At 41.1% G+C, this 12401-nt stretch overlaps 1 protein-coding gene across 1 annotated transcript in view; it reads right to left on the reverse strand.

Moving 5' to 3' along the window:
- fbxl13 (F-box and leucine-rich repeat protein 13) overlaps nucleotides 1-12401 on the reverse strand; it is a 314516-nt gene that overhangs the window by 259048 nt on the left and 43067 nt on the right. Inside the window, exon 8 of the mRNA XM_043713824.1 lies at nucleotides 7990-8144. Within this exon, the coding sequence (XP_043569759.1) occupies nucleotides 7990-8144 (155 nt within the window). The remainder of the gene's footprint in view (nucleotides 1-7989; nucleotides 8145-12401) is intronic.

Consider the following 12401-nt stretch of genomic DNA (forward strand, 5'->3'; position numbering starts at 1 on the left):
AGAGGGGACCTAATTGAGGTATACAAGATAATGAGAGGCATAGATAGAGTCGATAGCCAGAGACTATTTCCCAGGGCAGAAACGACTAACACGAGGGGTCATAGTTTTAAGCTGGTTGGAGGAAAGTATAGAGGGGATGTCAGAGGCGGGTTCTTTACACAGAGAGTTGTGAGAACATGCAATGCATTGCCAGCAGCAGTTATGGAGGCAGGGTCATTGGGGACATTTAAAAGACTCCTCAACATACATATGGTCACAGAAATTTGAGGGTGCATACATGAGGATCAGTGGTCGGCACAACATCGTGGACTGAAGGACCTGTTCTGTGCTGTACTGTTCTATGTTCTATGTTCTAAATATCCTGAAGATCAATATTGCAGTTTTGAAACAGATGGTCAACAATGTAGAGATCTCCAAATTCAAACAGTCAACTAGCAGCAGTCAATTATCTAATTGTTTTAGAAAGAAAGCAGCAAATTCTAAGAAACTGCTGAAAGCACTAGGAGAGGGACAAGAAGTACTTTAATATGCATAGAAAAAAGCATATAACATGTTATAATTTTATACTTTTTTTGTTCATTTAAGGTAGTCACTAAAGTATGACTTTGTAAGTATGACTATGTCAGGCTGTTACTTAACTAGTCTGTAGAACAGTGCTCTCAATTTGGGCACAACCCTCCCGATGTTAACATGGAGAACTTTGCGTAATCAACAAGCTGGGTTTATTTTTATGCTTTCAGTCCTTAGGTCGACTTAGTTAATTTAATGGTTCCTTCCTTTTCTTTAGACATCATAGCAGTTTTGATAAGCTGAGTTGTATTAACTGGCTTGCTCGGCCAGAACAGTCAAGAATCAGCAACATTGTCGTGGGTCTGTTGTGACTAGATTCAATGACTAATGCAGCAATTTCTGAAACACACCTTTTAGAATGAACCTGTTGGTTTCACTTCTTTCAAATCGCAGAATTTCTTTGAAGTTATGTTCTCAAATGAACTTTAACATTTGGTGTCATGTCGGCCAAGATAATGCATTGAAGGTGTGAGTTGCCCTGTGTGAGACTGTCTGTGCCACAATGTTCAGACCGATTCTAATCTAAAAAACGGATGTACGGAATCTTCCATGGATTCATGCAGTGTTTGAACAAAGTAAAACGTAATTCTGCAAGTACAAATTCACCCCACAAACGTGTGTGTGTGTGTGCGCGCGCATGTGGGTATGTGTGTGTGGGGGTGTTGTTATGAGTGTATGTGAGAGAGTGAGTGAATGTGTGCGAGTGTAAAGGGGTTTAAGTCTGTGAGAGGGTGCGTGTGACCGTGTGAGTGTGGGAGTGTATGTGTGCGCGTATGAGAGAGAGCTTGTGTATGAGAGAGGATCTGCGTGAGTGTGTGGGTTTATAAGAGTGTGTGTGTGTGTCTGTATCTGATAGCCAAGTTCAGTACCCATGGGGATGGACTCAACCAGGACCTTGCGTTCATGTCACACTATAGGTGATCTCACTGCACTACAGAGACACATACAGACACACAGACACTCCTACAGACACACAGACACACTCCTGCAGACGCAGACACATACTCCTACAGACCCATACATTCAGGCAGACCATCTCCCATACACAAGCTCTCTCTCAAAAGCTCACACATACACTCCCACACTTATACCCCTTTACACTCACTCACACACATACATACACACATTCTCTCGCACCCTCTCACAGACTTAGACCACTTTACACTCACACACACACATATACACTCTCTCTCACAGACACTCACAAACCCCCACCCCAGACACACGCCCACATACACATATACATTTGTGGGATGAATTTGTACTTGCGGAGTTACATTGTACTTTGCTCAAAAACTGCATGAATCCATGTAAGATTCTGTTAACTCACTTTTTAGATTAGAATCAGTCTAACAATTATGGCACATACAAGGAACACAGGGAGCTAACACCTTCAACATCTCAACATGTTATCTGCACTGACACCAATTGTTACAGTTAACCTGAGAATGTAACTACATCAAACTGTAAACTTTTGCTATAAATTCTGTATCTTACAATTATGCACTCCACAACCACTTGTACACCCCAATCAAACACCGGCATCTCTAAATCATGGCATAAAGGGAGTAACAATCCCAGGTAGTGGAAGTATGCAGGTCAAACTGGCCCTGAACATGAGTGGTGTCACTGCCTTCTCATAGGATCCACTGCTGGTGCGCAGACTAACGAGCCACGTGATTTGCTGAAACTGGCCTCAAATTAAAGCAAGAGCAAAGACATGTTATTTCAATACTATGAGACAAATCCTTTGTCCCCTTCACTGTCAGATCTGACTACATGAAGAATCTGGAGATATGGTTTTAAGAGGCTGGGATCTGTGCTAAAATCTGTGAGTAGTAGTTATATTATATCAGATTAGATTAGATTCCCTACAGTGAGGAAACAGGCTCTTCAGCCCAACAAGTCAATACTGACCCTCCAAAGAGTAACCCATCCAGACCCAATCCTCTACATTTACACCTGACTAATGCATCTAACCTACACATCCCTGAACACTAAGGCAATTTAGCGTGGCCAATTCACCTGACCAGCACATCTTTGGATTGTGGAAGGAAACCGGAGCACCCGGAGGAAACTCAAGCATACACAGGGAGAATGTGCAAACTCCACACAGACAGTCACCAGAGGTTGGAATTGAACTTGGCTCCCTGGCGCTGTGAGGCAGTAGTACTAACCACGGAGCCACTGTGCAGCCCTGAAACTGAAATCTTGATTATGAAGTACCCATACAGCTTACACATTTATATTTTAAGAGACACAACTCATTAACTCATCTGTCAGTCAATATTTTTAAATTCATTACTTCAATGTGAAACCATGATTTAATTTAGGAGACCATAAGATGTAGGGAGCAAAAGCACACGATTCAGCTCATCAAGCTTGCTCTCCCATCCAAGGAGATCATGGTTGATCTGAGACTTGTCAACTCTACTTTCCTGCCTTTTCTCTACCACCCCGACTCCCTGACTGATCTAAAATTCTGTCTAATATTGCTTTGAATATAATGATCCAGCCTCTACAGCCGTCCATGGTAAAGAATTCCAGATTCATTATCCTGTGAAAGAAGAGATTCCTCTTCATCTCTGATTGAAAGATGGTATTTGAAAGATGGTTCAAAAGTGAACTGTATTTGCATGAGCATGATGCACAAAACTCTAAATGCAGTGGGTGTGCAGGAGAAGCAAACCTGTCTCATGAAATGTGGTGTTGCAGTGGAGATCTGGTGTAGTGATTTTTGTCAATGAACTTCCAGCCAAGACAAACTTCAATTCATCTGGAGAACCATTAATTAAGTGAAAGGCACTCCTTAGTCTGCATAAAGCTTGCTGGTCTTCCAGTGCAAAGTGTTGCACACTGTACATTTCAAGACCCAGGACTGCATACTTTGAGATGTATTAAAGCTTGGAGAGCTACTACATAGGCATAATTGGGAAAGGTCACTGTATGCGATAAACAAATGAACATACAAACATGGAGCAGGAGTACGCCGTTTGGTCCCTCAAGCCAGCACATTCATACAATAAAATAATGATGGAATATGATACTAGTCTAAATCCACATTCCTGCCTACCCCGAAAATGTTTCATCCTCTTGCTTACCAAGAGTCTATCCATTTCTGCCTTAAAAATAGCTATAGTCTCTGTTTCCACCCATTCTTAGGAAGAATTCCAAAGACTAGTTGCCTCATCTCTGTTTTAAATGGGCAGCCTCTTATTTTTAAAAAGGGACCCACAATTGTAGATTCTTCCTCAGTAATCAATACTTCAGATGGGGTATCACTAGTGTCTTGTAGAACTGAAGCATAACCTCACTACATTAGGACAAGCAGTCTCTGGGTTGCAAGTTGGTTCCATTCTTGAGTCAATTTCTATGCAAGCCAGAACAACAATGCAGGACAATATAAAACAGGTGTTTTTCAGTACAAGAAAACATTCATACGTCAGATTTTTACAATGATACACCTGTATGGGATCATGCTCATAAATACAAGCATCCATAAGTTGGACATCCATAAATCAGGGACTACTTGTATTCAATTCCCCTCACAATAAATAATATAGAACATAGAACATTAGAACAAAGAATATGACAGCGCAGTACAGACCCTTCAGCCCTCAATGTTGCACCGACCTGTGAAATCAATCAGAAGCCCATCTAATTTACACTATTCCATTTTTGTCCATATGTCTATTCAGTGACCATTTAAATGCTCTTAAAGTTGGTGAATCTACTACTGCTGCAGGCAGTGCGCTCCACGCCCCTACTACTCTCTGAGTAAAGAAACTAACTCAGACTTCTGTCCTACATCTATCACCCCTCAATTTAAAGCTATGCCCCCTCATGCTAGTCATCACCATCCGAGGAAAAAGGCTCTCACCATCCACCCTATATAACCCTCTGATTATCTTATATGTCTCAATTAAGTCACCTCTCAACCTTCTTCTCTCGAATGAAAACTGCCTCAAGTCCCTCAGCCTTTCCTCGTAAGACCTTCCCTCCAAAGCAGGCAACATCCGAGTAAATCTCCTCTGAACCCTTTCCAAAGCGTCCACATCCTTCCTATAATGTGGTGACCAGAACTGTACATAATATTCCAAGTGCGGCCGCACCAGTTTTGTACAGCTGCAGTATGACCTCATGGTTCTGAAACTCAATCCCTCTACCAATAAAAGCTAACACACCGTATGCCTTCTTAACAACCCCATCAATCTGGTGGCAAAATTCAGGGATCTATGCACACGGACATCGAGATCTCTCTGCTCATCTACATTATCCAGAACCTTACCATTAGCCTAATACTCTGCATTCCCGTTACTCCTTCCAAAGTGAATCACCTCACACTTTTCCAGATTAAACTCTAATTGCCACCTCTCAGCCCAGCTCTGCAGCTTTTCTATATCTCTCTGTAACTCACAATATCCTTTGGCACTATCCACAGCTCTTCAAGGAGAAAGTGAGGTCTGCAGACGCTGGAGATCAAAGCTGAAACTTTATTGCTGGAACAGCACAGCAGGTCAGGCAGCATCTAGGGAACAGAAGATTCGACGTTTCGGGCACATGCCCTTCTTCAGGAATGATTCCTGAAGAAGGGCATGTGCCCGAAACGTCGAATCTTCTGTTCCCTAGATGCTGCCTGACCTGCTGTGCTGTTCCAGCAATAAAGTTTCAGCACTATCCACAGCTCTACTGACTTCAGTGTCATCCGCAAATTTACTAACGCATCCTTCTGTGCCCTTATTCAGGTCATTTATAAAAATGACAAACAACAGTGGGTCCAAAACAGATCCTTACGGTACGCCACTAATAACTGAACTCCAGCATGAACATTTCCCATCAACCACCACCTTCTGTCTTCTTTCAGCTAGCCAATTTCAGCTAACCACGAAATCACCCCAATCCCATGTCTCCATATTTTATGCAATAACCTACCATGGGGAACCTTATCAAACGCCTTATCAAAATTCATATACACCACATCAGCCACTTTACCCTCTTCCACTTGTTTGGTCATCTTCTCAAAGAACTCAATCAAGGTTTGTGAGGCACAACCTTAGCTTCACAAAACTGTGCTGACTATCCCTAATCAGCTTATTCCTTGGTTGATGATTATTAGTCTTATCTCCTATAACCTTTTCCAACACTTTACCCACAACCGAAGTAAGGCTCACTGGTTACCAGGGTTGTCTCTATTCCCTTCTTGAACAAGGGAACAATATTTGCTATCCTCCAGTTTTCTAGCACTACTCCTGTAGACAATGACGACATTAAGATCAAAGCCAAAGGCTCGGCAATCTCCTCCCTGGCTTCCCAGAGAATCCTAGGATAAATCCCATCCGGCTCAGTGGACTTACCTATTTTCACACTTTTCAGAATTGCTAACACCTTCTCCTTGTGAACTTCAATCCCACCTAGTCTAGTAGCCTGTAGTTCAGTATTCTACTCGACAACATTGTCTTTTCTTAGTCTGAATGCTGACAAAAAATATTCATTCAGTGCTTCCCCTATCTCCTCTGACTCCACGCACATCTTCCCAATACTATCCTTGATTGGCCTTAATCTTTCTCTAGTCATTCTTTTATTCCTGATATACCTATAGAAGCCTTAAGGTTTTCCTTGATCCTACCCGCCAACGACTTCTCATGTCCCCTCCTGGCTGTTCTTAGCTCTCTCTTTAGGTCTTTCCTGGCTAACTTGTAACTCTTAAGAGCCCTAACTGAGCCTTCACATCTCATCCTAACATAAGCCTTCTTCTTCCTTTTGACAAGAGATTCAACTTCCTTAGTAAATCGCGACTTCCGTGTTCGACCATTTCCTCCCTGCTTGACAGGTATATACTTACCAAGGACACGTAGCAGTTGTTCCTTGAATAAGCTCCACATTTCAATTGTGCCCATCCCCTGCAGTTTCCTTCCCCATCCTATGCATCCTAAATCTTGCCTAATCACATCGTAACTACCTTTCCCCCAGTTATAACTCTTCCCCTGCATACGTACCTATCCCTTCCCATCACTAAAATAAAATTAACCAAATTGTGGTCACTATCACCGAAGTGCTCACCTACCTCCAAGTCTAACACCTGGCTGGGTTCAATACCCAGTACCAAATCTAATGTGGCCTCGCCCCTTGTTGACATACTGTGTCAGGAAACCCCCCAGCACACATTGGACAAAAACTGACCCATCTAAAGTACTTGAACTAAAGTATTCCCAGTCAATATATGGAAAGTTAAATTCCCCCATAACAAATACCCTTGCTCCTATCCAGAATCATCTTTGCTATCCTTTCCCTCTACATCTCTGGAACTATTTGGCAGCCTATAGAAAACTCCCAACAGGGTGACCTCTCCTTTCCTATTTCTAACCTCAGCCCATACTACCTGAGCAGATGAGTCCTCAAACTGTATTTCTGCAACTGTAATACTGTCCTTGACTAACAATGCCATCCACACACTCCCCAACCTCTACCCTTTTACCACCTTCTCTGTTCTTACTGAACATCTAAATCCTGGAACCTACAACAACCATTCCTGTCCCTGCTCTACCCATGTCTCTGAAATGGCCACAACATCGAAATCCCAGATACCAACCTATGCTGCATGTTCACCCTCCAACATTCTACTCGTTTTTCTAATTACTTGATGTACCTTTCATAGTTACTTGTGTACTTGCTTACTACCCTTTTGTGATTCATACACCAGAACACCCAAATGCCTCTGCATCTCAGTGTTTGGAAATCTTTCACCATTTAGATAATATGTTTTTCCCCTTTTTCTGCTGAAATGGAAATTCTACATTTTCATCAGACTTTTCAGGCATAGTATACTAAGGTACTGGAAATTGTAGAACCCCCTTGGATTTATATGCCTGACAAGAAACATACGTAATTAACATCAAATGTATTTAAATTGTACTGAAGCACCTCAATGGAAAAGTTAACTTCTATTGAACTGTTAATTTTCAAATTAAAATGTTTTGGACTCAGGCTATATGCTTAATACAGAATCATGGAGTCCAACGGGTGCAGAAGAGGTCCATTGGCCCATCAAGTTTGCACCAAAAGTCTGTCAGAATTTATACTGTAAATATTAAATTGTATTGAGACATCTATGAGTAAAACATGGTGTATGACGAGAAGTCAAAATTTATTGCATTTTATCTGTAATTTTAAAATCAAAATGTTTCAGAATGTATTTTTACAAAATTTATGAATAAAGGATATTTTACAGAGGAAAACATTGCATCCATTTAAGTATTGATTACTTCCAACAAAATACTTTCTAATCATATTTTTCAAATAAGGATTCACTTTAGTAAATATAACCGAACACAAAAACTAGTCTTTAAAATGACAAACAACACACGTGCAATCAGAATTATTAATTCTCATTCTTTATCATATAAATAGATTTCAACTCACAGGCTTGTCGCATCTTTTGGAACTGCACCCATTTCATCCACATCTGAAATGTCACTTTTAATGTTTTTGTTGTATAAAACTTCTCAGCCTTTAAGGTGTATTGTAACATTTTCATCTGCCACTTTCTTACTTTTCTGATATACCATTTCCATGCACTGAAATAAAAAACAAATTTGCTTGCAAAGGACAATAAATAAAAGTGAACATGTAATATAATAACATTAAACTCAGCATAATGTAACCTCTGATATTTCACTCTAAAGCAGTCATCAACAGAACACAAAGAGGAATAAAAAATAGTAACATAAAAGCACTCCCTCTTTTCCTTCCGTTTACAGAAGCTTAGTGTGGTTTCAGCATATCTTCAGATCAGAAGTACCCTTGAGTAAAATTGGAGATGCTTTCCCAAAGGCTCATCAATTTTATGGATATCAACAGGATTTTTCTGTAGTTTTCAATTTCCTTCAGATTCAGTTATCAGACTAAACAGATATTAGATGACTGTACAGTATTTAAATTACAGTGGAAGATGCAGCAACTTCACACTCTGGTGCTCTATCTTAACACCCAGAAGTAGCAAAGCTACTGATGGGTGGCTCTAGACGTACTCTTCAAAGGAAGGTGATGCCACTGTGGTGATGTCAAAGACCCCAGGCTAATGTTCTAAGGACATAGGTTTGAACTGCACCCTGCAGGTGTTGAAATTTTAATTCAGTGAAAGAGAAAAGCTAATCTAATGCTCACGACATAAGCACTATCATTTGTCATAAAAACCTTTCTGGTTCATGAATCCCCTTTAAGGAAGGAAATCCAATATCCTTAGCAGGTTTGGCCTTCTTGTGATTCCCGACCTAGACTAAACTAGTTGACTCTTAACTTCCCTCTCAGCAATTCTGGATCAGCTGATACCCACATCCCATGAATGAGAAAAAGAAAAAAATCAGAAATTTGATATGCATGTGTACACAGCAGTCCCATATGGTCGGCGATTAAGGTGGTTCACAGACTCCTAGGCTGCCTGCAGTTTCTACAGCCTTGAAGAATCCATGTTGCATGTATATGTTGGGTACATTAGATTATAGCGACTTTTCTTTTTTTTGTCATTAATTGGTCCAAGTAGTGGGTCTTGGAGGTGGTTGTTAGACCCTGTTGCGTACCTTTTCTCTGTGATTATTTCTGAGCCTAGATAACCTTGGAAGGAAACATCTTACACGTATTGTCCACTGACACACTTGAGGTCTTGTGCAACCAGTGGGCACAGCATAGCTATAGCCATTATCTGCCCAAAATGTTTTATTAATGTGAATTTAGGTTTCTTGTAAAACAGTTCAGGTTTGTGGCAATGCCCTTTAAGTTGTTAAATGTCAATTAGTTAGTTTGTTTCAGTTGCTCAAAGGACCAAAAAAGATACTTCCTTTCAAGTGTGGTTCCTTCGTAAACTAGTTGATTAGTTTGTTTGATTTGCACAAGAATAGAAAAAGAAACAACTCTCCATGGCATTCCGTCCTGCTATCTGGAAGTTTTGGGAGCTTTATGTGGCAGGCATCTTCCTTATTCTTCGAGATTTGGCATAACTGATAGGTACTGCAGGATACTACTGGGGTGCATTATCCCTGCCCAAAATCAAATTTTAACTTAGATTTTTGTTTCCTTTGAGGATCTGATTTTTGCTGCAGTACTCTCTAGTAGATTATTACTCTTTAATTTGATTTTAACTGTTCATAAGAGAAAATGTACACTTATGACATTCCATCCTGCTGTCCAGAAATAGAGGAGGAGGTTTGCCTGTCATCTTTGGTGTTAGGAATTCAATCAGTACCCTTACAGACAGGAATTTGTCATAGTAACAGATCACAAACCAAGGGGATCAAAGGTTATGGGGAGAAAGTAGGAAAATGGAGTTGAAAAGCCTATCAGCCATGATTGAATAGCGGAGCAGATTCAATGGGCTGAATGGTCTAATTTCTGCTCCTATATCATATGGTCTTATACAGAACTGGCTTGGTCATAGAAGACAGCGAACAGCAGTGGAAGGGTGTTTTTCTCACTGGAGATCTGTGTCCAATAGTGTTCCACAGGGATCAGTCTGGCAAACCTGTTGTTTATGATATATACAAATGATTTGGAGGTAAATGAAGGTCATCTAACTAGTAATTTTGCAGATAATATAAAAGTGAGGGGAGCTGCCAATGGTGAAGAGGATTGTCAGAAGATACAGCAGGGTATTGATAGACTGGAGACTTGAGCAAAGAAATGGGAGATGCAATTTAATTTGGACAAATGCAAGTTGATGCATTTTCGAAGGTTGAATGCAGCAAGGAAGTATACAGTAAATGGCAGAACCGTTGGAAGCATTAACATACACAGGGATCTAGTCATACTGGTCCACAGTTCTCTATAAGTGAATAAAGTGGTCAAGAAGGCATTTGCTTGCCTTTATTGGTCAGGTATGGAGTATAAAAATTAGCAAGTCATATTACAGCTGAATAGAGCTTTGGTAAGGCACATTTGGAATACTTTCTACAGTTCTGGTCATCATACCTTCAGAAGAATGTGGAGTCTTTGGAGAGGTTTACCAGAGTGTTGCCTGATTTGGAGGGAATTAATTATGAGCAGAGATTGGACAAACTTGGTTTGTTTTCACTTGAATGTCCAAGGTGACTTGACCAAGGTTAACACAATTATGAGAAACATTGATGAAATGATAGTTGGAATCCTTTTCCCAGGGTAGAAACATCAATTTTCTAAGGGACATCGGTTTCAGGTAAAGGTGGGCAAGTTTAAAGGAGGTGTGTGAGCGGTAACTGCCTGGAATGTGCTGCCAGAGAAGGTAGAAGCAACATTTAAGAGGTATCTTGACAGAGACGTGAATAAGCAAGGAATAGATGAATACGGATCGCAAAGAGGCCAAGGATTCTTAGTTTAGAAATACATCATGTGACAGTGCAGGTTTGGTTGGCCAAAGGGCCTGCTCCTGTGCAGTGCCATTCTTTGTTCTTTGTAGTAGAAAATGGAAATAATGCAACAGAAGCACCGTAAAATCTAATGCATTTAAAAGGTTGGATTGCCATAGGATTTTAACAGCTAAGAAGGTAAAGTAATTAAAATTCTGGGCTTTAGTGATTGCCAGAACACCTAAACAAATGGCAACCCAGAAAGTTAAACATTTTTTGTATTCATTCACAGGATGAGCGCATTGCTAGTCAAACCAGCATTTATTGCACATCCCTAATTGCCCAAAGGGCAGTTAAGAGTCAACCACATAGCTGTGGGTCTGGAGTCACATGTAGGCTAGACCAGGTAAGGATGAGAGTTTCCCTCCCTTAAGGGAATTAGTGAACTAGATGTCTTTTTCCAAATAATCAGTAATGAATTTATGGTCATCATTAGACTCTTTATTCCAGATTTTATTGAATTCAAATTACACCATCTGCCATGGCAGGATTTGGACTCGGGTCTTCTGGAACATTACCTGGGCCACAGGATTAACAGTCTAGCAATCATACCACTGCCTCCCCCAATTGAATAAAATTAGAATTGAAGAGATGGAGCTATTAAACAGCAGCTGGCTAACTTAGTTGGAGAATCTGAGGTCAGTTTGCAGTAAGGCAATCCTAAAGAGTTAAAGTTAAATTAGCTTAAAAGCCATAATGTGGAGGTGCTGGTGTTGGACTGGGGTGGACAAAGTTAAAAATCACACAACACCAGTTTATAGTCCAACAGGTTTATTTGGAAGTACAAGCTTTTGGAGTGCTGCTCCTTCATCAGGTAGCTAGTGGGGCAGGATCGTAGGTCATAGAATTTATAGTAAAAGATCAAAGTGTCATACAACTAATGCTACATATTGAACAAACCTAGATTGATGTTAAGTCCTTACAATGATTAAGGACAGAGCACTTCTTCAGAGCATGCAACACATTATCAATGAGGATGAGCACCTTGCCAAGATCTTCCCTACGCCTCCACTTCTCACCTTTAAACAACTGCCAAACCTTAAACAGACCATTGTTCACAACAAACTGTCCAGCCTTCAGGACCACAACACTATACAACCCTGTCATGGCAACCACTGCAAGATGTGTCAGAGTGTTGACATGGATACTACAATTACACAGGGGGACACCACCCACCACGTGCACGGCAGGTACTCATGTGACTCAGCCAACACTGTCTATCTCATACACTGCAGACAAGGATGCCCCTAGGCACAGTACATTGGCCAGACCAAGGAGACACTACGACAGTGGATGAATGGACACAGTCAAGACTCTCGCCCACCCTCTGACGACCCCTTCTCCCACCTCCAACACACCCCGTCCACCTGGACACCCCGTGCTGGCCTCCTACCTGCCCTCGACCTCTTCATAGCAAACTGCCGCCGCGATATTAACCGCTACCTGAACTCCCCCACC

Source organism: Chiloscyllium plagiosum, chromosome 23, assembly GCF_004010195.1.
Source record: "Chiloscyllium plagiosum isolate BGI_BamShark_2017 chromosome 23, ASM401019v2, whole genome shotgun sequence".
NCBI lineage: Eukaryota > Metazoa > Chordata > Chondrichthyes > Orectolobiformes > Hemiscylliidae > Chiloscyllium > Chiloscyllium plagiosum.